We start from the raw sequence: 27465 nt of genomic DNA, 5'->3' as shown, positions 1-27465 counted from the left end.
CCCCGCGGACTCCGGGCCCTGCGCGGATCCCGTGAAAATCGCGAGCTCGGGAGAAGAGCCCTTCACCTTCGAGACCCCCGGGATGTGCGTGATGAAGTTCCCGCTGCAGAAATCCATCCTGACCGTGGAGCTGTGTCCCCCCGACAGCGCCGGGACCTTCCCGCTGCCCCAGGAGGAGCTCGGAGTCACCAAAGCCACCGGGACCTGCCTGGACAACCTGGAAAAGCTCCGCCAGGAGCTCCCGGTGGCGGAGCCCTGCACCCTCGAGGTGGTGGAGTTGGACGCGGACGAGCCGTGCCAGGCACAGGGCACGATCCTGGGCGATCCCTGCGCGTCCCAAGGCGGGATTTCCACGGATCTCTGCGTGTCCCAAAGCGGGATTTCCACGGATCCCTGCGCCTCCCAATCCCAGGGACTTGGGGACGCCGGAGATGCCAAGGACAGCAAATCCCAATCGTCCCCACGGAGCCCGTTCCGCCTCAACTCCTGCACTTCCAGCATCGTGGAGCGCTGCCTTTCCCGCTGCCAGAGCTGGTTCCGGGGCAAGAAATAGGATTGGGATCGGTGGGATGAAGGAAGGGGGTCCCTGCCCGGCTCGGGTGAGTCTGAGCTTCCCACGAGTTACAAAGAGAGAGGAAATTGCTTCACGTGAGATTAAAACAACAATAACAAAAAAAGCTGCTTTTCAATCATCTCTTAATTACTGTCTCAGTCTGATTGCCCAACGAAAAGCGCAATAAATAATGGGAAAATGATCCAAGTGGGAATTGCAGCCGGGGTCCTGTTTCGTCACCCGCCGCCTTTTCGCCTCCCACGGACGAAGGAGGAGGTTCAGAGTCTGCCTCAATCCGTTTATGGTTTTGCCTTTGCATTTTTAATCCTCCTTCTTAATGGCTTTCCCCATTAAAATTGTGGGAATATTGAGGAAAGCAAATTTGCCTTGGGAATAAAACCCAAGGAGATCCTTCCCCACGGACGAGGATTCTTTTAGGGAATTCTGGGCTGGATCGGAGTTTGGGGACCACCAGCAGCACCCCAGGGCTGGGGCTGCTCCCGAATTTATTTTGGGGAGCTGGAATGCAGCCTGGAATCCACATTTTCCTGGGATGAGTCCCCACCCCAGAGGCTCTTCCAGGCCCGGAGAATTCCAGTTAAACCAGCAGCTCCCAGTTTGCCAAAGGCTCAGAACCCCTCAGAACCCCCAGGGGAGGCACATTTCGCCCGGAGGCTTCGTTTGGGAGCTCCAAAATCCAGATGGAATGGAGACGGAACTCCTGGGAACGCTTGGGAAGCGCCAGGGCCTGTCCCAGCTCCCGTCCCCGGTGTCACCAGCCAGAAGTGCCACTGGAAAGCCGGGCAGGCCACTGGGAGAACTGGTCGGGCCGGGATTCCAGCGGCCACGATGTCCTGCAGGGGGGAACCGCTCCCTCCTCCCTGCCCCAGCAGCTTCATCCAGGGCCAGCCCGATTTTCATGGAATTAGGGGAGATCCCGCCTTCTTCTGAACCGCTGGGCTACATCTGCTTCCAAATTAAAAAATAATCTCAGGGATTTAAAAGCAGGAGAGCGGGGCCCTTCATTTTTGGGAAATCTGGGCTAAAGATGGAAGGAATTCCAGCTGGGGAATTGGGTGAAAACATCCCAAAAAATAGATTAAAACATCGCAAAGATTGGGATGAAAATATCTTGAAAAATAGATTAAAACATCGCAAGGAATGGGATGAAAATATCCTGGAAAATGAGATTAAAACATCCTGAGGAAATGGGTGAAAACATCCCCAAAAAATGAGATTAAAACATCCCAAGGAATTGGATTAAAACATTCCAAGGAATTGGGTGAAAACATGCCAAGGAATTGGGTGAAAACATCTCAAAAAAATTGGATTAAAACACCCCAAGGGATGGGATGAAAATATCCCGAGGAATCGGATTAAAATATTCCAAGGAATTGGGTGAAAACATCCAAAAAAAAAAAGGGAATAAAACATCCCAAGGAATGGGAAAATGAGCAAAAGAGAGCTTGGAAAAATTCCGGCCTCCCCAGGAGGATCAGGAAAGGGAACAGGAAAATCCAAGATATTCGTGAGCTTGGGGCTTGGAAGGCACGAAAATGGTTTAATTAATTCCTCCTTAATTATCATTAATGATCGTTGGATTTTTTAAAAGCGTCTCAAAGCAAGGGAAGGATCTGGGATATGAATCCCTGCTTTGAATTGTGGGGTTATTCAAATCCGGAGAATTCGAGGGGAGCCCTGGAATCCAATTATCCCGGCAGGAATAATGGAAATATCCTCATTAGCATGGGAAAAAAAAGTGGGATTAGGGGAATTTCTGACACTTCTTAACGTCAGAGGGGATTAGGGACAGCGGGAAGAGCTCGGGGAAAGGAAGGATTTGATTCCAATTATTCAAATTATTTAATCATGGAGATGCGGGGATGGAAATCCCTGCGGAATGGGAAGGTTGAGGAATCTGCTGGGGGACGAGGCAAAAAGAGGGAGAAAAAGCTGGAATTTGGGGCGAATTCCCGCAGCTCTCAGCAGGGGAGGAGGGAAGGAAATGGGGAGAAGCGGCAAAGGAATTTTGGGAAGGGGATAACATGGAAAAAAGCTGGGAAAATATGGATAAAACCAGAAATAATAAGGAAAAAACCTTCAAAAAGAGGGATAAAAGCTGCAATGATAAACAAAATAAAAAGTAAAATAAAATAAAATAAAACATAAATAAAATATAAAAATATATTAAAAAATCGACTTTCCTGAGCCATTTAGGGGACTCCCAGTCCTCCCAGAGGCTCCCAGCCCGGCAGTGGGAGCAGCGCGAGGAGTTCCAGCCCTTTTCCCTCCGCGTGCCTCAGTTTCCCCGCGTGTCCACATCCCAAATCCGCGCGCGGGGATTCCAGTCCCGCTCCCGGAGCCACTTGGTGGCACTGTGGGAGAAGATTTCGCCGCTCGCTGCCGGCTCCGGGAGAATTCCAGGATCATCCAGGAGATCATCCAGGGGAAGAGCTCCAGGATCACGGAGTCCAAGTTGTGTCCGATCCCCCCTTGGTCATCCGGAGGAATCTCCAGGAATTCCTCGGACACCTCCAGGAGTGGCCACTCCAACCCTCCCTGAGCCCCTTCCAAGGCCTTTTCCCTTTTCCAGGAGCAATTTCCCCAAATTTCCAACCCTGGCACAGCCCGAGGCCATTCCCTCTTGTCCTGTTCTATTCCCTGTGATCAGGTCCCAAATCCCCCCTGGCAGATCCCAAATCCCCCCTGGATCCCCGTTTTCTCTGGGATCAGCCCCCCCAGGATCCTCCATTCCCTTCTCCAGCTGCTCCAGCCCCGTTCCCACCCCTGGCCCCGCTCCAGCCCCCCGGACCAGCCCCAATTCCCATCCCAACATCCTCATTCCTCTCCCTTTGTTTCCCCTCCCTCCCCACCCCTCTCACCAAACCCGTTCCGAGCCCCGGGCGTGGCTCTGGCACCGCCTGAACCCCAACCCCGGCGGCGTAAAAATAACCAAAATCACCGAATTAACCAAAATAACCTTTCCTGCCCAATTCCTGCCCAGTTCCTGCCCAGTTCCTGCCCAATTCCTGCCCAGTTCCTGCCCGATTCCATCCCAGTTCCTGCCCGATTCCATCCCAGTTCCTGCCCAGTTCCTGCTCAATTCCTGCCCAATTCCTGCCCAATTCCTGCCCAGTTCCTGCCCAATTCCTGCTCAATTCTGGCCCAGTTCCTGCCCAATTCCTGCCCAGTTCCTGCCCAATTCCTGCCCGATTCCATCCCAGTTCCTACCCGATTCCATCCCAGTTCCTGCCCAATTCCTGCCCAGTTCCTGCTCCATTCCTGCCCAGTTCCTGCCCGATTCCATCCCAGTTCCTGCCCAATTCCTGCCCCATTCCTGCCCAATTCCTGCCCAGTTCCTGCTCAATTCCTGCCCAGTTCCTGCCCAATTCCTGCCCAGTTCCTGCCCAATTCCTGCTGGAGGTGTCCTTGGGAGGGGCCAGGAATTAATTCCGGAGAAAATCCTCATTTTCGGAGGAATTGGACGAGGGGCGTTTCAGGGGCGTCCCCCCTGGAATTCCCAGGCCGGAATCCCGATCCTATAAAAGATGTGCTGGTTCGGGTGGGATATCGGGAATTCCCAACTCTCCCCTGGCGTGTCCACAGCTGAGGTCCCCCCAGAACCCATCCCAAAATTCCACGCGTTGGTTCCAATCCGGGGAATTCCGACAGCGGCGCGCTCGGAGCCCCAGATCCCCGCGGGCTGGGGGTGGTTTCTGGTTTGGGATTCCTGATTCAGAGCTGAGGCCGCCGTGGGATTCGGGGCCGTCTCGGAGGTGACGTCGGAGGTGGCACCGAGGGCTCCGTGTCCTGCGTGTCACCGACCTCAGACGAGGTGTGGGGACCTCGGCCGGGCCCCGATGGCGCTGATTGGGGACAGGTGACAGATGGGGACGGGGACAAACAGGATGAGCGGCGCCCTGGCTGCGGGGTGAGGAGTCCTGGTGCTCCAGCTGACCTCATCCCACTGCTCGTCCACATCCCTGCTGGAAAAGTGTCCCAGGACACCCTGAACCCAGGTGGGACAAATTCCACCGTCCCAGGTGGGTCCAGCCTGGCCCTGGGCACTTCCAGGGATGGGGAATCCATGGAATTCCCTGGGCCAGGGAAGGATTGATCCCTAAAATCCCATCCAAACCAGCCCATGGAACTCTGGAATGGTTTGGGATGGAAAGGAACCTTAAATCCCAAAAAATCCCACCCCAGTTCCATGGGCAGGGACCTTCCCCTATCCCAGTTGGCTCCAGCCTGGAATTCCCAGGGATGGGGAATCCATGGAATAACCTGGGCCCCTCACAGGGAACAATTCCTCCCCAAATTCCCACCCAAATTCCCTCTGTCCCCCCTGACCCCATTCCCTGTGTCCTGTCCCGGCAGTTCCTGAGGAAAAGTCCCTCTCCAGCTTCCCTGGAGCCCCTGCAGATCCTGGAGGGGCTCTGGGGTCTCCACACTCCCAGCATTCCCAACCTGGATCCGCTTCATGGCCTCCTCTGGACTCGCTCCAACAATTCCAGGTCCCTTTTATGTTGGGGACACCAGAACCCGGCACGGAATTCCCGGTGGGATCCCACCGGAGCCGAGCAGAGCGGGAGAATCGCCTTCCTCACCCTCCTGCCCAAATCCCTCTGGATCCAGCCCAAGGGAGGGGGCGGTTCTGCTCATGGTGGGTCAGGAGAAGCGTTTTTGGGGAAAACCCAGCAGGAAAAGGGGCTCAGCACTCCCAGGACGTGCCCGGAGCCTCAGGAGAAGCGTTTTTGGGGAAAACCCAGCAGGAGAAGGGGCTCAGCACTCCCAGGACGTGCCCGGAGCCTCAGGAGAAGCGTTTTTGGGGAAAACCCAGCAGGAAAAGGGGCTCAGCGCTCCCAGGACGTGCCTGGAGCCTCGTTGCCTCATCCCTGGAATGTCACCAAATCCCAGGAAAGCGCTCCCGAGGCCAGGGACCTTTTCCAAGGCGGATTCCCGAGGCTCCCGCGCGGCCCCGGCCCCTGGGGTGGGGATTCCAGACAGTTAGAGGCCACCAAACCCCCCCCTCATTTGCATAATCACCCCAAAATCCACCCCAAAATTACAGCCTCCCAAGGGTGTCATTATCGCCCAGGCGGGGCCTCATTTGCGCCAGGGTAATTTAATCCAGGAAAAAAAAAAAAGCCCAAAAATGAACGTTGGGGACAAATCCCTGGGCTGAGTGTCCCCGAGGTTATTAATTAGCCAGCATTAATTAATTGGGCTCCTACACCCAGGGTGAGCCACGGGCGAGGCTGCGGGACGAGTTCCTGCTCTGAGGTGGCCCCCGTGATGTCCCCGTCACCTCGTCCCCCCTCCAAACCCCAAATCCAGGCTCTGGAATTTTCCAGATTTCCTCCAAGCACTGGGAGAGCTCCTGGGGAATGAAGGAAGAGTTAATTAATTTGCCATTCGAAGATTAAATTAAAAAATAAGGAGATTGTGGGGTAATTACGGCCCGAGGGCAGCCGGAGGAAATTCAGCATTAATCGACCTCTCAGCAGAGGTTTCTGCTTTTATTTTTAATTAAAATCGAGCCAAGTTGAAATTAAAACGGTCCAATTAATATTAGAAGTCTCGTCGTGATTTTTCTCAATGAAAAGTCATCGATTGATTACAATTTCCTCGTTCAAAAATCTGTTTAAAAGTTCATTTAATCGTTTAAAAATGGCCGTGGTTGGTTCAGTTTTTATATTGGAAACTATGGCCAAATACTCATTAATGAGAAGTAAAAACGAGAATAAAAGTCTGCAGGGGTGTCCCACGAGCCAAAACCGGGAGGATTTGGGGAATCTCACCCAGATTTTAGGGCTGAAATCTTCTTCCCTTCGCCTGATCCAAACCTCAATGACCTCGGGCTTGAAATTCCAAAGGAAATGCACAAAAAAGAGACAAAAATCCCCTCCGGAATTGAGGGACCAGTTGTGTGGATCATAAAGATCTTGGTTGTCCCTGATCTGCTCATCCTGAGCTCTGCTGCCATCAGCACTTAAATTTTCTTTGAAATTAATTTAATGGGTTTAATTAATTTAATTAATTTAATTTAAATATTAATTCCCATTTTCATGTGGTTTTGCAGGCGTTAAAGACACAAACTCCCGCCCATAACACAAATATTTACATTGAAATCCACCCTCCTCCGTTTACGCTCTGGAGCCCTTCCAGATTCCCCCCCAAAAAAAATCCCAAACTCGACCATAAAAGGATTTTACAGCCAGGATTTTCCAGGATTAGGCGGAACCGGCCCGAAGAGCCGCTGCTATTTCGGGGTGAAAATGATAGGGAAGGGTTGATAAAGCCAAATAACCCGTTTGGGACTGGGCTTGGCCCAGGATGAATCAGGACAACGTCCACGAAGGGTGGCTCCTCTCCAACCCCAACGGGGACCCTATAAAAGCAGCGCCGTCCTCCCCTCGCTCCGCACGGCTTCCCAGGAATCCCACTCGATCCCGCCGGTGACTTGGGTGAGTGGCTCCCTCGGGAATGTTCCCTTTGCCGGGAATGTTCCCTTTGTTGGGAATTTTGGCGCTTCTCCGGGGTTCACAGTTGGACGGGAGAGTCGTTCCCGGCGCTTTTTGGGAAGATCAACAATTCCCTGTTGGAATTGTTGGGTTGGGCTGTCCTTGAGGGAAGGGAATATGGGAGAAGCTCGGGGACTTCCTTGGGTGTGGGGCCAGCTCCCAGCCGGAGCAGTGGCCCCCTCTCCATGGGAATTCCGGCGTTTCCATGGGACAGGGAGTGCTCGTGTGCCCGGGCACGTTCCGGAGGCGGGAGTGGGGCACGGCGCAGCTCCCCGGGATCAGATCGGGCGCGGAGGTTCCCGATAGGAGGCTTGGGGATCCCACAAGGGAGGAAGGAGGGAAGGAGGAGGCTTTGGAGGTTTCCAGACGCAGCTTTTGAGGTCTCTGCCCCAGATCTTGTCTTGGGTTGGGTTAAAGCTCCTCTCACCGGGATCACGGGGATGGAGCTTGGAAACACCAGGAGGTCCTGGAATGAGGTCATGGAGATGCTCCAAGGGCTGGGGGAAGGTTGGGAGAGCTGGAGGGGTTCACCTGGAGGGGATAAGCTCCGTGGAGACCTTAGAGACCTCCCTGGGCAGCAGAAAGGTTGGATTGGGTGATCATTAGGGTCCATTCCAAGGAAATATTCCATGGGATAACCCCACGGGGCAGGATCTGGGGGCACCTCTTGAGTCAGCACCGCCAGGTCCCTCCCTGTCACCGCATCCCCGTCACCATTCCCGCTCCAGCGTCACCCAAACGCGTCAGTGGCGAGGCCAGAGGCCACTCCCCATCCCACTAAAACCCCGGAATGTGTTCCCAGCGGGGAACGCGGAGCCGGGAATTCTCCTCCCTCTTCCCAAGGGGATCCCCCAGCCCTTGGTCTGCTCCTGTCCCCCGCAGGCTCGCTCGGATCTGCAGGATGTCCCCGTTCTTGGACAGCATCGCCACCATCGTCGGCGTCTTCCAGCAGCACGCCCGGGAAGATGGGGACGGCTCCGGGCTCAGCCGCAGGAGGATGAGGGAGCTCATCCAGAGGGAATTCGCAGATTCCCTGGTGGTGAGCGCAGCGTGGAGGGGCTGGGATGTGGGAACGGCAAAATCCTCCCCGGAAAGGGAACGGGGAGGGTTCCAGCAAAGGTTGGGTTCCGGGGAAGGGAATGGAGAACCCTGAGGGAGCTGTGGGGCCTCAGCCTGGAGGAAAGGGGGATCCAGGGGGAATTCCGGGGAATGAATTCCCACAGCTGGTGCTGAGCCCTAAAAGTGAAACGATGAGAGATGGAAAGAGAATTCCTGAGACTCTTCCCGCTGTTGCATTTCTCCCCCAAGGAGCAGGAAGACAGAAATCCCCTTTTTCCCCCCGCTCCGTGTTTTTTTCCCTGCAGAAGCCACACGACCCTCAGACCATCGAGAAGATCCTGCAGTTCCTGGAGTGGGATGGGGACGGGGACATCGACTTCAACGAGTTCCTCCTCCTGGTGTTCCGGGTGGCCAAGTGCTGCTTCTGGTTCCAGCCGAGGGCCCCGTTCCTGGTGCAGAGGACAAAGCTCCCGACCGGCGGGAAATCCCTCCGGGAGCCGGAATTCAGGAGCAGAGGGAGCCGCCGGCAGCTCCAGGAGGAAGAGGAGGAGGAGGAGGAACGACAGACCTGGGAGAGGAATCGTGAAGCTGAGCTGCAAGGAGACCTCAGGGTCAGGGAGGTGGAAATCTCGGAGGAAACGAGGAGGGATCAGCAGGAACGTCGCACGCGCAGCAGGGAGGATGTGGAACCACGCCGGGAGCCGATCCCTCGGGAACACCGGGAACGGAGCCAGGAGCCGTGCGAGCCGCGGGAGAGCCGGAGAAGGCGGCAGCCCCCGGAGCTGGACAGACGAGAGGGAGAGAGGAGAGACCGGGAGGGGCTCCGGGAGGAAGAACTGGCAGACGTGAGGACAGACAGGCAACGCCGAGAACCCCAACCACGGCCGGACCGGTGGAGCCGCCAGGAGCCGGGGCGTGATGAAAGAACCCAGCGGCCACGAGGAGCAGATGGAGAAGGTGACAACCGGCCACGGGAACCCGAATTGCTCCGGGAAGAGAGGAGCCGCCACCGCCGGCGTGAGCTGGAACAAAGAGAGCTGGAAGGGAGAAGCTGCCGGGCGGCGGAGCTGGAATGTCCGGAGCCCAGGCGGCCACATCAGTCGTACCTGGAGGAACCGTTAGAGATCAACCTCGGGGAATGTGGGAGAGCAGAGCCAGAGGAACGCGGCTACCGACGGAGAACAAAGCGGGAACGGGAACTGGAATCTGCGGAAAGGGAAAGGGAGATCCGGGAGGAGCAGGAGAGGGAAGAAAGAGATGAGCCCAGAAGAAAAGGGAGAATGAGAGAAAGGAGGGTGGATCAGGAACGGGAGCTGGAGCTGGAGGTGTCTGAGCGCCGCACGCGGGAAAGGGAGGAAGAAGTGGCTGCCATCGGCCGGAGAGAGACACGGGAGAGACGAGAGCGTGAAATTCGTGAGATTGACGATGATGGGAGGAGACAGAGAGAAACTCTGAGGTACGAACGGGAGAGAGAGATCGCAGTGGTGGCAGCTGAAGCCGATGTCAAAGTGCGCCGTGAGATCCGGGAACGAGGTGAGGAGCTGAGGAGGAGAGAACGCCCCTGTGAGCGTGAGGAGGAAGCAGAACCAGAGAGGAGAATCTCCCGGGTCAGAGAGAGGGAAGAGGCCGTGAGGGAGAGGAGAACCCATCAACAACGGGAGCTGGAGGTGTCTGAGCGCCGGACACGGGAAAGGGAGGAAGAAGTGGCTGCCATTGGCCGGAGAGAGACACGGGAGAGACGTGAAATTCGTGAAATTCGTGAGATTGAAGCTGATGCAAGAAGACAAAGAGATTCAGAGAGGTACGAACGGGACAGAGAGATCGCAGTGGCAGCAGCTGAAGCCGATGTCAAAGTGCGCCGTGAGATCCGGGAACGAGGTGAGGAGCTGAGAAGGAGAGAACGCCCCTGTGAGCGTGAGGAGGAAGCAGAACCAGAGAGGAGAATCTCCCGGGTCAGAGAGAGGGAAGAGGCCGTGAGGGAGAGGAGAGTTGATCACCAGCGGGAGCTGGAGGTGGAGGGCTCTGAGCGCCAGACACGGGAAAGGAGGGAAGAAGTGGCTGCCATCGGCCGGAGAGAGACACGGGAGAGACGAGAGCGTGAAATTCGTGAGGCTGAAATAGATGCAAGGAGAGAACAAGAAGCGTATGACAGGAGAAGAGAGATCGCAGTGGCAGAAGCCGATGTCAAAGTGCGCCGTGAGATCCGGGAACGAGGTGAAGAACTTAGAAGGAGAGAACGCCCCTGTGAGCCTGAAGAAGACAGAAGAATTTGCCCCAGAAGAGACAGGGAAGAGCCCCTGAGGGAGAGGAGAATCGATCAGCAACGGGAGCTGGAGGCGTCTGAGCGCCGCACACAGGAAAGGGAAGAAGAAGCGGCTGCCATTGACCGGAGAGAGACTCGGGAGAGACGTGAAATTCGTGAAATTCGTGAACTTGAAGCTGATGCAAGAAGACAAAGAGATTCAGAGAGGTATGAGAGGGAGAGAGAGATTGCAGTGGCAGCAGCCGATGTCAAAGTGCGCCGTGAGATCCGGGAACGAAGTGAGGAGCTGAGGAGGAGAGAACGCCCCTGTGAGCGTGAGGAGGACGCAGAACCAGAGAGGAGAATCTCCCGGGTCAGAGAGAGGGAAGAGGCCGTGAGGGAGAGGAGAATCGATCAGCAACGGGACCTGGAGGTGTCTGAGCGCCGCACGCGGGAAAGGGAGGAAGAAGTGGCTGCCATTGGCCGGAGAGAGACACGGGAGAGACAAGACCGAGAAATTCGTGAGATTGAAGATGATGGGAGGAGACAGAGAGAAACTCTGAGGTACGAAAGGGACAGAGAGATCTCAGTGGTGGCAGCTGAAGCCGACGTCAAAGTGCGCCGTGAGATCCGGGAACGAGGTGAGGAGCTGAGGAGGAGAGAACGCCCCTGTGAGCGTGAGGAGGAAGCAGAACCAGAGAGGAGAATCTCCCGGGTCAGAGAGAGGGATGAGGCCGTGAGGGAGAGGAGAATTGATCGCCAGCGAGAGCTGGAGGTGTCTGAGCGCCGGACACGGGAAAGGGAGGAAGAAGTGGCTGCCATCGGCCGGAGAGAGACTCGGGAGAGACGTGAGATTCGTGAGATTCGTGAGATTGAAGATGATGGGAGAAGAGTACAAGAAGCGTATGACAGGAGAAGAGAGATCGCAGTGGCAGCAGCTGAAGCCGATGTCAAAGTGCGCCGTGAGATCCGGGAACGGGAACCACGAGAGGAGCTGAGAAGGAGAGAACGCCCCTGTGAGGGTGAAGAAGACAGAAGAATTTGCCCCAGAAGAGACAGGGAAGAGCCCCTGAGGGAGAGGAGAATCGATCAGCAACGGGACCTGGAGGTGTCTGAGCGCCGGACGCGGGAAAGGGAGGAAGAAGTGGCTGCCATTGGCCGGAGAGAGACACGGGAGAGACGAGAGCGTGGAATTCGTGAGATTGAAGATGATGGGAGGAGACAGAGAGAAACTCTGAGGTACGAAAGGGACAGAGAGATCTCAGTGGTGGCAGCTGAAGCTGATGTCAAAGTGCGCCGTGAGATCCGGGAACGAGGTGAGGAGCTGAGGAGGAGAGAACGCCCCTGTGAGCGTGAGGAGGAAGCAGAAGCAGAGAGGAGAATCTCCCGGGTCAGAGAGAGGGAAGAGGCCGTGAGGGAGAGGAGAGTTGACCGCCAGCGAGAGCTGGAGGTGTCTGAGCGCCGGACACGGGAAAGGGAGGAAGAAGTGGCTGCCATTGGCCGAAGAGAGACTCGGGAGAGACGAGAGAGAGAAATTCGTGAGGCTGAAATAGATGCAAGGAGAGAACAAGAAGCGTATGACAGGAGAAGAGAGATCTCAGTGGCAGCAGCTGAAGCCGATGTCAAAGTGCGCCGTGAGATCCGGGAACGAGGTGAAGAACTGAGAAGGAGAGAACGCCCCTGTGAGGGTGAAGAAGACAGAAGAATTTGCCCCAGAAGAGACAGGGAAGAGCCCCTGAGGGAGAGGAGAATCGATCAGCAACGGGAGCTGGAGGGCTCTGAGCGCCGCACACGGGAAAGGGAGGAAGAAGTGGCTGCGATCGGCCAGAGAGAGACACGGGAGAGACGAGAGCGAGAAATTCGTGAGATTGAAGATGATGGGAGGAGACAGAGAGAAACTCTGAGGTACGAACGGGACAGAGAGATCGCAGTGGCAGAAGCCGATGTCAAAGTGCGCCGTGAGATCCGGGAACGGGAACCACGAGAGGAGCTGAGAAGGAGAGAACGCCCCTGTGAGCGTGAGGAGGAAGCAGAACCAGAGAGGAGAATCTCCCGGGTCAGAGAGAGGGAAGAGGCTGTGACGGTGAGGAGAGTTGATCGCCAGCGGGAGCTGGAGGTGGAGGGCTCTGAGCGCCAGACACAGGAAAGGAGGGAAGAAGTGGCTGCCATCGGCCGGAGAGAGACCCGAGAGAGACGAGAGCGTGGAATTCGTGAGGCTGAAATAGATGCAAGGAGAGAACAAGAAGCGTATGACAGGAGAAGAGAGATCTCAGTGGTGGCAGCTGAAGCCGATGTCAAAGTGCGCCGTGAGATCCAGGACCGAGGTGAGGAGCTGAGAAGGAGAGAACGCCCCTGTGAGGGTGAAGAAGACAGAAGAATTTGCCCCAGAAGAGACAGGGAAGAGCCCCTGAGGGAGAGGAGAATCGATCAGCAACGGGACCTGGAGGTGTCTGAGCGCCGGACGCGGGAAAGGGAGGAAGAAGTGGCTGCCATTGACCGGAGAGAGACACGGGAGAGACAAGAGCGAGAAATTCGTGAGATTGGCGATGATGGGAGGAGACAGAGAGAAACTCTGAGGTACGAACGGGACAGAGAGATCGCAGTGGCAGCAGCTGAAGCCGATGTCAAAGTGCGCCGTGAGATCCGGGAACGAGGTGAGGAGCTGAGAAGGAGAGAATGCCCCTGTGAGCGTGAGGAGGAAGCAGAACCAGAGAGGAGAATCTCCCGGGTCAGAGACGGGGAAGAGGCCGTGAGGGAGAGGAGAATCGATCGCCAGAGGGAGCTGGAGGTGTCTGAGCGCCGCACACGGGAAAGGGAGGAAGAAGTGGCTGCCATTGGCCGGAGAGAGACTTGGGAGAGACGAGAGCGAGAAATTCGTGAGGCTGAAATAGATGCCAGGAGAGAACAAGAAGCATATGACAGGAGAAGACAGATCGCAGTGGCAGAAGCCGATGTCAAAGTGCGCCGTGAGATCCGGGAACGAGGTGAGGAGCTGAGGAGGAGAGAACGCCCCTGTGAGCGTGAGGAGGAAGCAGAAGCAGAGAGGAGAATCTCCCGGGTCAGAGAGAGGGAAGAGGCCGTGAGGGAGAGGAGAATCGATCAGGAGCGGGAGCTGGAGGTGTCAGAGCGCCGCAGCCGCCGGGCACGGGACAGGGAGGCCGAAGTGACCATCTCTGACCAGAGCGAGGCTCGTGAGGAGATCCGGCTGGAGGTCCTGGAGGAAGAAGATGAGGAGGAGCTGGAGCAGGCCCAGTGCCGGTACCAGACCCTGGACGTGGACACCGGCGATCTCTGCCCCCCGGGACAGGAGGTGCCCATCAGTGACCTCAGGGTCCGGTACCTCCCCGCTGACCCCGACGTCCGGCCCGAGGTCCGGCTGCTCCCCGAGCCCGTGGAGCCTCAGACCGTCGCCTACCTGGTGCACGTGATCCAGAACCTGGAGGACCCCAAAGCCGCCACCTACGAGATCGTGTGCCACCAGCCCGGCCAGCGGGGCCAGCCCGTGCGCGTCCGGACCTGCTCCGTGTCCCCGCGGCCGCCGAGTGACCGCAGGGGCCGCCCCGAGGCGCCGCCATCCAAATGCCAGGAAAACACCGAGGGTCTGGATGAGCCTCGGGAAAGATCTGGAAAAGAGGTGAAGGACGGAGCCCTCCAGGATTCCGCTGAGCCGGAGGCTGTGAAAGGCGAGCGGGTGAAATCCAAGGAGATCCGGAGGCGCCCCGAGATCCCCGAGGTGGAGCAGGATCAGCCCCAGGGTGAGGCAGCCCAGAAGGGCCCGCGGGAGCCCGGATCCGGCTGCCAGCGGAGAGAGCGCGAGGACAGCGAGGCCAAGAGCTGCATCCCCCCGGAACGTCGGGATCCGGAGCGGAGAGACCCCGGAGAAACGCGCAGAGAGGGAATCCAGGAGGGTCAGGAGGCTCCCGAGGAGGAACCCAGCAAGAGGAGCCCCCGGGAATCCGGCAATTCCCAGGTTTCTCGGGAAGGTGGCACCAAGCAGGGCCAGGAGCCCCCGCAGGAGGCCCCGAGCCGCCCCAGGGATGAATCCAAGACATCCTGAGGGGAATCTGCCTCTCGCTGGAGCCTCTCCAGGTCCTTTTGAGGGTCACTTCTGCCCCCCGCAGATGTGGTGGCCCAGCAGTGATGGACTCAAAAGGATCCTGGGGTGTCCAGTGGGGTTTGGGGGCTTTTCCCTGGAACGAATCCTCAGCCGGAAGCGAGGTCCCCCCAGGTCCGGGGTTTCCGCCTCGCTGCTGGGTGTGTCCCTCCATATTTAATCACTTTTTCTGCTCTAATTGGAGTCCTTGGGTCCCTCTGTCCTCTTTTGCACCCTGGGGTGTCACTTCAGCTCCCCGTGGCCCCGGGGCTGGGGCTGCTCTCGGCTTCTGCCGTTAAACTCCAAAAAAATTCCTGATTTTGGGGCCTGGAAATCCTCAAGGCTGGGGAAAAAAAAAATCACCTTTTGAGCCTCGATTCCAGCAGAATTCCAGCTCCAGGCCAGGGGGTTTAGAGCCACAGGGTGCTGGTGGTGGGTGGGGGAGTCTCCTTCTCCTCCTTTTCCTTTTCCTTCCTTTTCATCGCATGGAAAATGGGAATAAACGGCTGATTCCTGCAGCGGCTCCGAGCGTCACCTTCCGGAGGGCCAGGAGGGCTGGGAGGGGGGCCCAGCTGGGAGCAGGCTTTCCCAGTTGGGAGCAGGCATTCCCAGTTTGCGTCAGACATTCCCAGTTCCGATCAGGCATTCCCAGATGGGAGCAGGCATTCCCAGTTGGGATCAGGCATTCCCAGTTGGGAGCAGACAGTCCCAGTTGGGATCAGGCATTCCCAGTTTGGGTCACACATTCCCAGTTCGGTCACACATTCCCAGTTTGGGTCACACTGGCAGGGCTCGGTGACAGTGCCAGGGACAGTGACACAGCTCAATGACACAGCTCGGTGACAATGCCAGGGACAGGAAGAGGAACAGTGACACTGGCAGGGCTCGGTGACAGTGCCAGGGGCAGTGACACAGCTGCCAGCGCTTGGTGGCAATGCCAGGGGCAGTGACACAGCTGCCAGCGCTTGGTGGCACTGCCAGGGACATTGCCCGCCATGTGGCCGCACAGATGGCGGCGTCTCCATCCTGCGGCCCGCGGGAACGGAGCGGCCCAGATCCCCGGGATTGGCCCTGGCACGGGGAAATGTCACCTCCCCCCCGCCCCCGCGATGTCACCAGGGGGTTCTGAGGGGGAGGGAAAACCCACAGGGAGATCCCAGCTCGGGAAAATTCCCTTTGGGAAAGGAGGATTGGGGGGAAATCCCAAAATTCGGGGAAAATTCCAATATTCGGGAAAATCCCAATATTCAGGGAAAATGCCAATATTCAGGGAAAATCCCAATATTGGGGGGAAATCCCAATATTCGGGGAAAATGCCAATATTTGGGGAAAATCCCAATATCCGGGGAAAATGGGAGTTTTTGGGCAGGAAATTGAAGGGAAAAATCTCCCGAGTCCCAGAGGAATTCCCGGGATCCCAAAACTCATCCTGATCCCTGCTTTTTAACCCCTCTCTGCTCCAGGCTCCCCCAAGAGATTTTTGCGATTTTCCCTTTTTCCAGCTCCAGCCTCCCCCTGAATATTTCAGGATTTTCCCTTTTCCTGTTCCAGATTCTCCCAGAAGATTTTGGAGGCAATTTCCCCCCTTTTTCCCCAATCCCATTAAGATTTTTGGGAATTTTCCCCTTCTTCCTTCTCCAGCCTCCCCCTGAATATTTCAGGATTTTCCCTTTTCCTGCTCCAGCCTCCCCCTGAATATTTGGGGATTTTCCCTTTTCCTGCTCCAGCCTCTCCCAGAAGATTTTGGAGGCAATTTCCCCCCTTTTTCCCCAATCCCATTAAGATTTTTGGGAATTTTCCCCTTTTCCCTTCTCCAGCCTCCCCCTGAATATTCGGGGATTTTCCCTTTTCCTGCTCCAGCCTCTCCCGGAAGATTTTTTGAGGAAATTTCCCCCCAGTTAAGATTTTTGGGATTTTCCCCCTCTTCCATGCCCGAGGACGATTCCAGGGATATCCCGAGCAGGATTTGGGAATGCCCGCAAAGCCCCGGACCGGGCCGGGCACATTCCAGAGGCGCGGGAGGAGCCGCTGGAACCGAGAATTGCCCAACGCAGCCGGGGCTGACTCAGCCCGGGCGGGGCTCCCGAACTTTCCCCGAGCTCTTTTTCCCGATCCCACAACTCCCGAGCGGAGCGGAGCCGCCGCCTGTCCCAGCCATGGTGAGGGATCCCCGGGAATTTGGGGGGAAAGTGGAGCCGGAGGGAGGGAAAAGGAGGTTTTCCGGCAAAACGCCCCAAAATCGGAGCGGGCGGTGAGAGGGCGTGGTGGCAGGGGGAGGAAGGAACGGGGAGAAACGGAAAAATGGGGGGAAAACAGGGGGAAAAGGGGAAAAACAGAGCGGGGAAACGGGTAAAAAACGGGGGGGAAATGGGGGGGAAATCAGGGCAGAAAACGGCAGGAAAAAGGGGAAAAAACAGGGAAAAACAGGGAAAAAAGGGGGAAAAACAGGGGAAAACAGGGAAAAGGGGGGAGAAACAGGGGAAAAAAACAGAGAAAAATGAGGGAAATGGGTGAAAAACAGGGAAAACCCGGGGTGGGTGGGGAGAAAAAGGAGAAAAAACTGGATTATCCCCCAAAAATCGGCCCGAGCCCAAGGCCGGAGGCAGCCCAGCCCTTCCCACCGCCCCGCTGGTTCCGCCGCCGCCCCAGGGCATTTTCCGGGAGCCGCTCCCGCTCCGGGCCCGTCCCGCTGCGCCGCGGAGAGAAATCCCGGGGAAAATGCGGCGGGACGGGTCCGGCTGAGCCCTTCCCGCATCCCGAAAAAACCGGGATTGCTCTTGGAAAAGCCGGGACGGGCACAGGAGGTGCTTCCCTGCTCCCGAAAAAATCGGGATTGCTCCTTGGCACACCTGGAGTGGGCGCAGGAGGCTCCTCCAGCCCTTCCCTCATCCCAGAAAAACGGGGATTGTGCCTGGAATGGGCACAGGGGCCTTTCCCTGCTCCCAGAAAACCTGGAGTCGCTCCTGGAATGGGCAGAGGAGGCTCCTCCAGCTCTTCCCTCATCCCAAAAAAATCGGGATTGCCCCTGGCACACCTGGAATGGGCACAGGAGGCTCTTCCAGCCCTTCCCTGCTCCCAAAAAAAACTGGAGTCGCTCCTGGAATGGGCAGAGGAGGCTCCTCCAGCCCTTCCCTGCTCCCAAAAAAATCGGGATTGCCCCTGGCACACCTGGAATGGGCAGAGGAGGCTCCTCCAGCCCTTCCCTGCTCCCAAAAAAACCTGGGATTGTGCCTGGAATGGGCACAGAGGGCCTCTCCCTGCTCCCAAAAAACCTGGAATCGCTCCTGGAATGGGCAGAGGAGGCTCCTCCAGCCCTTCCCTGCTCCCAAAAAAACCGGGATTGCTCCTGGAATGGGCACAGGGGGCCTCTCCCTGCTCCCGAAGGATCCGGGAGTGGCCCTGGCCCAGCCGGGACGGGCAGAGGGGGCTCCCCAGCTCCCCCTGAGCCCCAAATCCCGGGATTTGCGCTGCCCAGCCCACGGAGACGGAGCGCTGCATCGAGTCGCTGCTGGCCGTGTTCCAGCGCTACGCCGGCCGCGAGGGCGACGCCTGCACGCTCTCCAAGCGGGAATTCCGCGCCTTCATGGACACCGAGCTGGCCGCCTTCACCAAGGTCCGCGAGCGCGGGGGATCCAGGGGATGGGATGGGATCCATGGGATCTGTGGGATTGGGATGGGATCCATGGGATCCATGGGATTGGGATGGGATCCATGGGATCCGTGGGATCCATGGGATTGGGATGGGATCCATGGGATTGGGATGGGGTGGGATCCATGGGATGGGATCAATGCAATCCATGGGATTGGGATTGGATCCATGGGATCCATGGGATTGGGATGGGGTGGGATCCATGGGATTGGGATGGGGTGGGATCCATGGGATGGGATCAATGCGATCCATGGGATTGGGATGGGATCCATGGGATTGGGATGGGGTGGGATCCATGGGATTGGGATGGGATCCATGGGATTGGGGTGGGATCCATGGGATTGGGATGGGATCCATGAGCTGGGATCAGATCGATGGGATCCATGGGATTGGAATGGGATGAGATCCATGGGATGGGATCCATAGGATCAATGGGATCCATGGGATTGGGATTGGGATGGGATCCATGGGATGGGGTGGGGATAGAATCAATGGGATCCATGGGGATGGGATCAATGGAATCCATGGGATTGGGATGGGATGGGATTGATGGGATGGGATCCATGGAATGAGTTGGGGTGGGATCAATGGAATCCATGGGATTGGGATGGGATCCATGGGATGGGATAGGATCAATGGGATCCATGGAATGGGATGGGATCAATGGGATCCATGGGATGGCATGGGGATGGGATGGGATCCATGGGATCCATGGAATGAGATCAATGGTTCCATGGGATTCATGGGATGAGATCAATGGTTCCATGGGATGGGGTGGGGATGGGATCAATGGTTCCATGGGATGGGATGGGATCCATGGGATGGGATGATCCAGGGGGTCCCGGCCCTGGAGATGTGCCGGGCTGGGGTCTGGAGCGGGATGGGATTGTAGGAACATGGCTGAACGTGGCCGTTCAAGGCTTTTCCATCCCAAACCATTCCAGGGTTCCCTGAGCTCCCCTCCCTGCCTGGGCAGGGAATTCCCCCTCATTCCAGGCACCAATTCCCGTTGGTTTTCCAGAACCAGAAGGACCCGGGCGTGGTGGACAGGATGATGAAGAAGCTGGACATGAACAGCGACGGGCAGCTGGACTTCCAGGAGTTCCTGAACCTCATCGGCGGCATCGCCGTGGCCTGCCACGACTCCCTGGTCCTCAAATCCCCCAAGCCCTGAATCCAGAGGCACTGGCTCCACCCCGGAACGCCCCATGGAATGCTGGAAGTGATGGAATGCTCGCATTCCCTTTTTTTTTTCCCTCCCCCCCCCGCTTTTTTTATGGATAAATAAAAGGTTGAAGACCCCGAGGGATTCCGGGCTCAGCGAGGGGGGGGAAGAATTCCAAGTGATCCTCACCTGCTCACCCGCTCCCAATCCCAGGAATTCCCTGCAGGGATCGGATCCAGCCCTCCCTGAGCCCCTTCCGATGCTTCCCAACCCTTTTCCCATGGAAAAACCATCCCAAATTTCCAGCCCGAGGAAAGCTCCCTCTTGGTCCTGCCCCCATTCCCTGGGATCAGATCCCAAATCCCCCCTGGATCCCCCTTTTCTCCAGGATCAGCCCCCTCAGGACCCTCCGTTCCCTTTCCCAGCGGCTCCAGCCCCGTTCCCTGGACACTTCCAGCCCCTCTCTCCATGCCCGGGACATTCCCAGCAGGACAATCCCTGGAATTGCATCCCTCTCCCCTGTGGGGATCAGAATCCACCCAAATCTGGGGATCCCGGAGCCTTTTCCGTGCCCTGGGGCCGAACCCGGGAGCGCCGAAGGACAAAACTCCGCCTGGAAATGCAGGACAAGCCCTCAGGGCTAATTGGGGCGTTAATTACACCCCACTAATTAACACACCCAGCTCATCATCCCAGGAGTGCTGATCCCGTCCTCTGGAAAATTCCCAGCTCCCCAAGCAGAGGTGGGAAAAGGGATCAAATTCCAGGGGTTTTTTTTGGCGTGTCCTGAGCTGCAAACCAGGAAAATCCAGGTGATTAACGAACTTTATTAATGAGGGGAGCTCGTTATGTTGCCATGACAACAACAGAAGGAGTCAACAAACACGGAGCCGCTTCCAGAGGGAGCAGGACTTCCCTGGATTCGGGATCTACGGAGCCAATCCCAGGATTTCCAAGAAATTTTCGGGGATTTTAAGGGGAGCAGAGGTGGTTGTGTCACAACCAGGATTTGGGAAGAGCCCCCCTTCCCCCTCTGGAAAAAAAATGGGATAAAAGCGCAGGAAAACCGCTCTGGGAAGAAGGAAAAACATTCCTGCTAAATGTGGGGGAAAAATCCCCGATCTGGCATTCCAGAGTGGGGAAAAACCGGGAAGAGAGGATGGGAACGGCCAAGGGGAGGGAGTGGGGGGAAGCTGGGATGGGGGAGTGGGAATTTCCTTATCCAGGAGAATTCCTAGCGGAACTGGAGGGGGCTGATGCGCAGCCCCAGCACGTCCTTCCCGATCTCCGTCACCTGCAGCGACAAAGAGAGGATTTAGGGGTGAAAAATCGGGATTAAGGGGTGAAAATTTGGGATTTAGGGGTTGGGTTTGTGGCTGTCACTCCTGGGCCTGTGCTGGGAGCACCGGGAATGGTTTGGGAGCATCCTGAGATCCCTTGGGGGGGGATTTGGGTGGGAATTTGAGAGATTTGTGTGGAAATTTGAGGGATTTGAGGGGGTATTTAAGATATTTCCACAGATATTTATGGTATTTCCATGGGTATTGAAGATATTTCCATGGGTGGGAAGGATTCCCCCTCAGCCTCCTCCCGACCAACCAGGCCCAACTCCCACAGGCCTCCCTTGTGGGAGAAACACTCCAGAGCTCAAATCCCCCCTCAGAGGAGAGAATTTTGGGGATATTGGAGATATTTCCATGGATATTGGAGATATTTCTATGGATATTTGAGGTATTTCCATGGATATTGGAGATATTTCCATGGATGGACGAGATTCCCCCTCAGCCTCCTCCCGACCAACCAGGCCCAACTCCCGCAGGCCTCCCTTGTGGGAGAAACACTCCAGAGAAGAGAATTTTGGGGATACTGGAGATATTTCCATGGATATTGAAGATATTTCCATGGATATTGAAGATATTTCCATGGATATTGAAGATATTTCCATGGGTGGGAAGTATTCCCCCTCAGCCTCCTCCCGACCAACCAGGCCCAACTCCCGCAGGCCTCCCTTGTGGGAGAAACACTCCAGAGAAGAGAATTTTGGGGATACTGGAGATATTTCCATGGATATTTGAGGTATTTCCATGGATATTGAAGATATTTCCATGGATATTGAAGATATTTCCATGGGTGGGAAGTATTCCCCCTCAGCCTCCTCCTGACCAACCAGGCCCAACTCCTGCAGGCCTCCCTTGTGGGACAGACCCCAGACCCCCTCCGGAACCCCAAAATGTCCCCTCAAACCACCTCCAAACCCTGATCCTTCCCAGCCCGCAGCTCGGCGGGAACGAGCGGCGTCCCCTCACCGTGGTGACGCGGCAGATCTGTCCCCGGAACTCGGGGCTGTAGCAGGCCCCGCTGAGGGGACACTTCTCCACGGCTTTGCCGCGGTAGATGGGGCGGTAGGAGGCGGCGCAGATGTCGAAGGGGTTGTGCTGGTCGTAGTTCAGCTGGTGGCTGTCGACCGGGTTCTTCTCGCACGCCGCCAGGATCTTCCGCGTCTGGGAACGGCACCGCCGTCAGCACGGGGAAGGGGGACACCCCAAAAAAGGGTCACGGCGAGGGTTTGGGGACAAGGACACCCCAAAAAGGGTCACGGCGGGGGTTTGGGGACAAGGACACCCCAAAAAGGGTCACGGCGGGGGTTTGGGGACAAGGACACCCCAAAAAGGGTGTTTCCCACCTTGAGGACCTCGTCTGAGGACCTCATCCTGAGTTGGGGACAGGGCCATTTGGGGACAAGGCCATTGGGGACAGGGCCATTCGGGGTCTCACCTGCTGGGTTTGGGGACAAGGCCATTGGGAACAGGGCCATTTGGGGACAGGGCCATTTGGGGACAGGGCCATTCGGGGTCTCACCTGCTGGGTTTGGGGACAAGGCCATTGGGAACAGGGCCATTTGGGGACAGGGCCATTTGGGGACAGGGCCATTTGGGGTCTCACCTGCTGGGTTTGGGGACAGGGCCCTTTGGGGACAGGGCCACCTGGGGACAGGGCCACCTGGGGACAGAGCCATTTGGGGACAGGGCCATTCGGGGTCTCACCTGCTGGGCCACCTCGGGCTTGGGGCCGAGCTCGAGCAGGCGCCGGGCGAAGGTGGCGGCGCTTTTGAAGTTCTTGAGCTTGAAGAAGAGGTTGAGGGCGGTGCGGAGCACCAGGATCATGTGCACGGGCTGCAGGTTGGAGTGCGTGAAGTAGGCGGCCATCTGCCAGGGAAAGCACGGGGAATACAGTTAAAATCCTTGGGAACAACGGGAATTATGACAGGGATACCCTCTATTCCCTGTTGTGTTTGTGTTGAAGGCAGAATTCCAAATTTCCAGTGAGGTTTTTACCACCTCAGGAATCTCACATTTCCCCCTCGGGAATTCCGTGTTTTTCCCCTCAGAAATTCACACATTTTCCCCTTCAGAAATCCCACATTTCCCCCTCAGAAATTCCGTTTTCCCCTCAGTAATTCCCTCATTTGTTCCCTCAGGAATTCCACATTTCCCTCCTCAGGAATTCCCACATATTCCCCTCAGAAATTCTGTGTTTTCCCCCTCAGAAGTTCCCACATTTTCCCCCCCAGGAATTCCATGTTTTCCCCCTCAGGAATTCTCTCATTTACCCCCTCAGGAACCCTGCACTTCCCCCCTCAGGAATTCCATGTTTTCCCCTTCAGGAATTCCATGTTTTCCCCTCAGGAATTCCATGTTTTCCCCCTCAGGAATTCCATGTTTTCCCCTCAAGAATTCCATGTTTTCCCTCTCAGGAATTCTCTCATTTACCCCCTCAGGAACCCTGCACTTCCCCCCTCAGGAATTCCATGTTTTCCCCTTCAGGAATTCCATGTTTTCCCCTCAGGAATTCCACGTTTTCCCCCTCAGGAATTCCATGTTTTCCCCTCAGGAATTCCACGTTTTCCCCCTCAGGAATTCCTCACCTCACATATCCTCTTCTGCTGCTCCAGCGTCTCCTTGGGCAGCTTCTTCCTCTCGATCTCCATGGACAACCCCACGATGTATTCCCGGCATATGGCGACCAGCTGCTGTGCCTTTGGGACAAAACCGGGGCTCAAACCCTTCCCTGGGGGCACCCCGGGATCGGGATGGGGAATCCCACGTTCCTCCCTCAGGAATCCCACAATTTCCCCCTCTGAAATCCCGTATTTCTCCCCTCAGGAATCCCACACTTCTCCCCTCAGGAATTCTCACATTTTCCCCCTCAGAAATCCCGCATTTCCCCCCTCAGGAATTCCATGTTTTCCAAGGCAGGATTCCCACATTTCCCCCTCACGAATCCCACATTTCCCCCTCAGGAATTTCCACAATTTTTCCCTCAGAAAACCCACATTTTTCCCTCACAAATTCCATGTTTCCACCCTCAGGAACTCCCACATTTTCCCCCTCAGGAACTCCATGTTTTTCAGGGCAGGATCCCCACATTTCCCCCTCACGAATTCCCACATTTTCCCCCTCATGAATCCCACATTTCCCCCTCAGGAACTCCATGTTTTTCAGGGCAGGATTCCCACATTCCCCCCTCACGAATTCCCACATTTCCCCCTCAGGAATTCCATGTTTTTCAGGGCAGGATTCCCATATTTTCCCCCTCAGGAATTCCATGTTTTTCAGGGCAGGATTCCCACATTTCCCCCTCAGGAATTCCATGTTTTTCAGGGCAGGATTCCCATATTTTCCCCCTCAGGAATTCCATGTTTTTCAGGGCAGGATCCCCACACTTCCCCCTCACGAATTCCCACATATTCCCCCTCATGAATCCCCACATTTTCCCCCTCATGAATTCCCACATTTCCCCCTCAAGAACTCCATGTTTTTCAGGGCAGGATCCCCACATTCCCCCCACACGAATTCCCACATTCCCCCCACACGAATTCCCACATTTCCCCCACACAAATTCCCACATTCCCCCCTCAGGAATTCCATTTTTTTCAGGGCAGGATCCCCACATTTTCCCCCTCAGGAATTCCTACATTTTCCCCCTCACGAATTCCCACATTTCCCCCTCATGAATCCCCCATTTCCCCCTCAGGAATCCCACATTTCCCCCTCAGGAATCCCACATTTCCCCCTCAGGAATCCCCCATTTCCCCCTCAGGAATCCCACATTCCCCCCTCACGAATCCCCCATTTCCCCCTCAGGAATCCCACATTCCCCCCTCAGGAATCCCCCATTTCCCCCTCAGGAATCCCACATTTCTCCCTCATGAATCTCCCATTTCCCCCTCAGGAATCCCCCATTTCCCCCTCACGAATTCCCACATTTCCCCCTCACAAATTCCCACATTTCCCGCTCAGGAATCCCCCATTTCCCCTCAGGAATCCCACCGGGACGCCCCCCCGGCTGACCTCGGCGATCTCCTGCTTGTTGTCCACCACCAGCAGGGGCACGCTGAGCAGGATCAGCCGGAATTTCTCCACGGCCTCCTCGAACTTGCCGGCCGTGGTCAGCTGGTAGCAGAGCTGCAGCCGCTGGATGAGGTCGTTCAGCTTCAGCCCCACGGCCGGCAGCGCGTTCTTCACCCCGGCCTCCTTCCTGCCGCCCCAAAATTCCGGATTCAGGGATGAGGGCAGCGAGGGTCGTGTGTGTGGTGGGCCCGGTGAGGGCGGGATGGAATTCCAGGAGCAGCCCAGGAATTGCCTCCAGGGATGGGAATGCACCCCCCCCACTGTGTCCCTTCCAGTGGTTGCCAATGCTTTTCCATGGAAAAATTCCCCCGAATATCCAAGCTAAACCTGTCCTGGTGCGACTTGAGGAGCTGCCTCTCATCCCGTCCCTGCTCCCTGGGATCAGATCACAAATTCCCCCTGGATCCCCCTTTTCTCCCAGCTGAGCCCCCCCCCAGCTCCCTCAGGATTCTCCATTCCCTTTTCCAGCTGCTCCAGCTCCATTCCCTGGACACTTCCCAGCCCCTCATTCCATGAGGATCCAGCCCTGGACTCTGCCCTGAGCTCAGCCCCAAACCCATCTCTGCCCCCCACAATTCCCAGCTCTCTCCACAAACCGGGAATTCTGGCTCTTCCCCATCCCGGGAGCTGCCCCAAGGAATTCCTGGAATTCCGAGTGTCCAGCTCGGACTGGCCAACTTCATTCCCAAGCTCATAAATCCAGGATTTCTCCCCAGGAAGAGCCTGGAAAACCCCCTGGAAGGTGGGAAGGGCTCACCAGTTGCGGTGTGGGTATCCGTACATGGCGGGGAGGCTGGGAAGCGCCTGGAATGTCGTCCGGCCCCGGGAGAAGGTCTGCAGGAAGAGCTGCTTGTAGGGCCCGAAGTTGGTCACTCCCACCTGGTCATGGAGCAGCTGAGGGGAAAAAAAAAAAAAAAAAAAATCATGGATTGGGTCAGGAAAACCGGGATCAGGCAGCGCCGAGCCGAGCTCGGCGTCGTATCTGCAGGAGAACGGGGATGGAATATTCCCAGGGGGATGCAAAGTGAGGATTCGGGGTGGAGCAGGCAAAATAAAGAGGGAAAGGAGGTGGTTTTCCTTAAAAAATTCCATGGGAGACTCACCCTCATGGCTGTCTCGAAGGATCCTGCCAGGATGTGATCCACGGGGAGCTGGGAATTGTTGCACCACACCTGGGCAAGAGGGGAGGGAATCCAGGTGGGATTGGGATGGGCTCCAGAGTTCCCACAACGGGCTCACAAATCCCAAAACAAAAAACCAAAAAGGAAAAGGAGGAAATTTCCGGTTTTCTGAGGAAATCCAGGATTTTACCTGGGCTGGGCTGGTGCCTTTGGTGGGGGGCACGAAGAATCCATCCTCAGCCGCTCCTGCGGGGCCAGCGGGGACATCCTGAGGGAAAATCCCGGAATTCCAGCTGAAATCCCAGATGGATGACCCCACAGAACATTCCCTGCTTCCCGAATTCCCAAGGAATTGGCGCTGGGATGCCCCAGGATTCTCCTACCAGCTCGGGGGGAAGATCCAAATCTTCTTCCACCTCCCATCCTCCTCCTTCCTCCTGGCCTTTTCCCGTTCCTTCCTCTCCGAATCCTTCCCCGGCATCCACGAATCCATCTGCAGGGAGCAGGGAATGTCAGAGGGATCCCACGGGCGGGGGGAATGGAGTTTTCCCATGGAAAATTCCGGGATTTTCCCACCTTCATCCAGCTGCAGCTCGGCGTCCTCGCCCCAGCCCTCGGTGCCCACGGCGTCAATGTCGATGTCAGCAGCCAGGGCTCCTCCTTTCCCTAAAAAAACAGGGAAAGACCCTTGGGAAAGAATTCCAGGAGGGGAAAACCCCACCCTGCCGCTGTGCTGTCCCATCTCGGGGTGGGATTTTGTGGAATTTCGGGATTTATGAGGGTGGGGGAGAGCTCCAGGACCGTGGGGTTCATCCCCAGAATTCCAGGGATTCCTCGGACCGCTCCGGGGATGGGGACCCAACCCTCCCTGAGCCCCTTCCGAGGCTTCCCAGCCCTTTTCCCATGGAAAAGTCATCCCAAATTTCCCACCCTGCACAGCTCGAGGCCGTTCCCTCTTGTCCTGCCCCATTCCCTGGGATCAGATCCCAAATCCCCCCTGGATCGCCCTTTTCTCCAGGCTGAGCCCCCCCAGCTCCCTCGGGATTCTCCGATCCCTTTTCCAGCCCCTCATTCCATGACTTCCCAGACCTGGACACGGCCCTGGCCCTTCCCAGGGGTCAATCTCAGTCCTGATCCCATTCCCAGTCCTGATCCCATTCCCAGGATCAATCCCAGTCCTGATCCCATTCCCAGGATCAATCCCAGTCCTGATCCCATTCCCAGGATCAATCCCAGTCCTGATCCCATTCCCAGTCCTGATCCCATTCCTGATCCCATTCCCAGGGGTCAATCCCAGTCCTGATCCCATTCCCAGCGGTCAATCCCAGTCCTGATCCCAGTCCTGATCCCATTCCCAGGGGTCATTCCCAGTCCTGATCCCATTCCCACCCCCTCCCACCCCACATCCCTCCCCACTTTTCCAGCCCCTTTTCCCCCCGTTCCCAGAGCATTCCCCGGGTCCGTTTCTCATCCCGAATCCCGGGAATGCCGACCTTTCCCGGCGATGGAGCCCTCGAAGAAGCCCTTGGACACGGTCAGCAGGGGCCAGTTGGTGTCCAGGGGCAGCACCGGGGCCGGCGGCTGCAGCAGCCGCGCCTCGGGATCCACGGCCGGGATCTGGGACACGCCGGGAAAACGTCGGGATGCG

General features: G+C 56.8%; 3 protein-coding genes across 5 annotated transcripts in view; 2 read left to right on the top strand and 1 right to left on the bottom strand.

The window, feature by feature from the left end:
• The first annotated feature begins 6987 nt into the window (after positions 1 to 6987).
• On the top strand, positions 6988 to 14435 carry TCHH (trichohyalin). The gene is made up of 3 exons (XM_038161695.1): positions 6988 to 7020; positions 7960 to 8116; positions 8442 to 14435. Exons 2-3 carry the CDS (start codon positions 7979 to 7981, stop codon positions 14433 to 14435), a joined length of 6132 nt encoding a protein of 2043 aa, XP_038017623.1. The 5' UTR covers positions 6988 to 7020; positions 7960 to 7978.
• A 2070-nt stretch (positions 14436 to 16505) lies between these two features.
• Positions 16506 to 19427, top strand: S100A11 (S100 calcium binding protein A11). The gene is made up of 3 exons (XM_038161982.1): positions 16506 to 16630; positions 17947 to 18084; positions 19142 to 19427. Exons 1-3 carry the CDS (start codon positions 16628 to 16630, stop codon positions 19292 to 19294), a joined length of 294 nt encoding a protein of 97 aa, XP_038017910.1. The 5' UTR covers positions 16506 to 16627; the 3' UTR covers positions 19295 to 19427.
• A 665-nt stretch (positions 19428 to 20092) lies between these two features.
• COPA (COPI coat complex subunit alpha) overlaps positions 20093 to 27465 on the bottom strand; it is a 34137-nt gene continuing 26764 nt past the window's right edge. For all 3 annotated transcript variants that reach the window (XM_038161980.1, XM_038161979.1, XM_038161978.1), the window contains exons 23-33: positions 27311 to 27434; positions 26394 to 26483; positions 26201 to 26310; positions 26008 to 26085; positions 25800 to 25868; positions 25454 to 25590; positions 24637 to 24823; positions 23211 to 23321; positions 22330 to 22491; positions 21592 to 21786; positions 20093 to 20579 (exon numbers count right to left, since the gene is read on the bottom strand). In XM_038161980.1, coding sequence (XP_038017908.1) covers positions 20520 to 20579; positions 21592 to 21786; positions 22330 to 22491; positions 23211 to 23321; positions 24637 to 24823; positions 25454 to 25590; positions 25800 to 25868; positions 26008 to 26085; positions 26201 to 26310; positions 26394 to 26483; positions 27311 to 27434 — 1323 coding nt within the window. In that variant the 3' untranslated portion in view covers positions 20093 to 20519. The remainder of the gene's footprint in view (positions 20580 to 21591; positions 21787 to 22329; positions 22492 to 23210; positions 23322 to 24636; positions 24824 to 25453; positions 25591 to 25799; positions 25869 to 26007; positions 26086 to 26200; positions 26311 to 26393; positions 26484 to 27310; positions 27435 to 27465) is intronic.

Source organism: Motacilla alba, chromosome 25 (genome assembly GCF_015832195.1).
Source record: "Motacilla alba alba isolate MOTALB_02 chromosome 25, Motacilla_alba_V1.0_pri, whole genome shotgun sequence".
NCBI lineage: Eukaryota > Metazoa > Chordata > Aves > Passeriformes > Motacillidae > Motacilla > Motacilla alba.
Note: the sequence above shows the minus strand (reverse complement) of the source record. Positions and strands in the feature narration are given on the sequence as shown.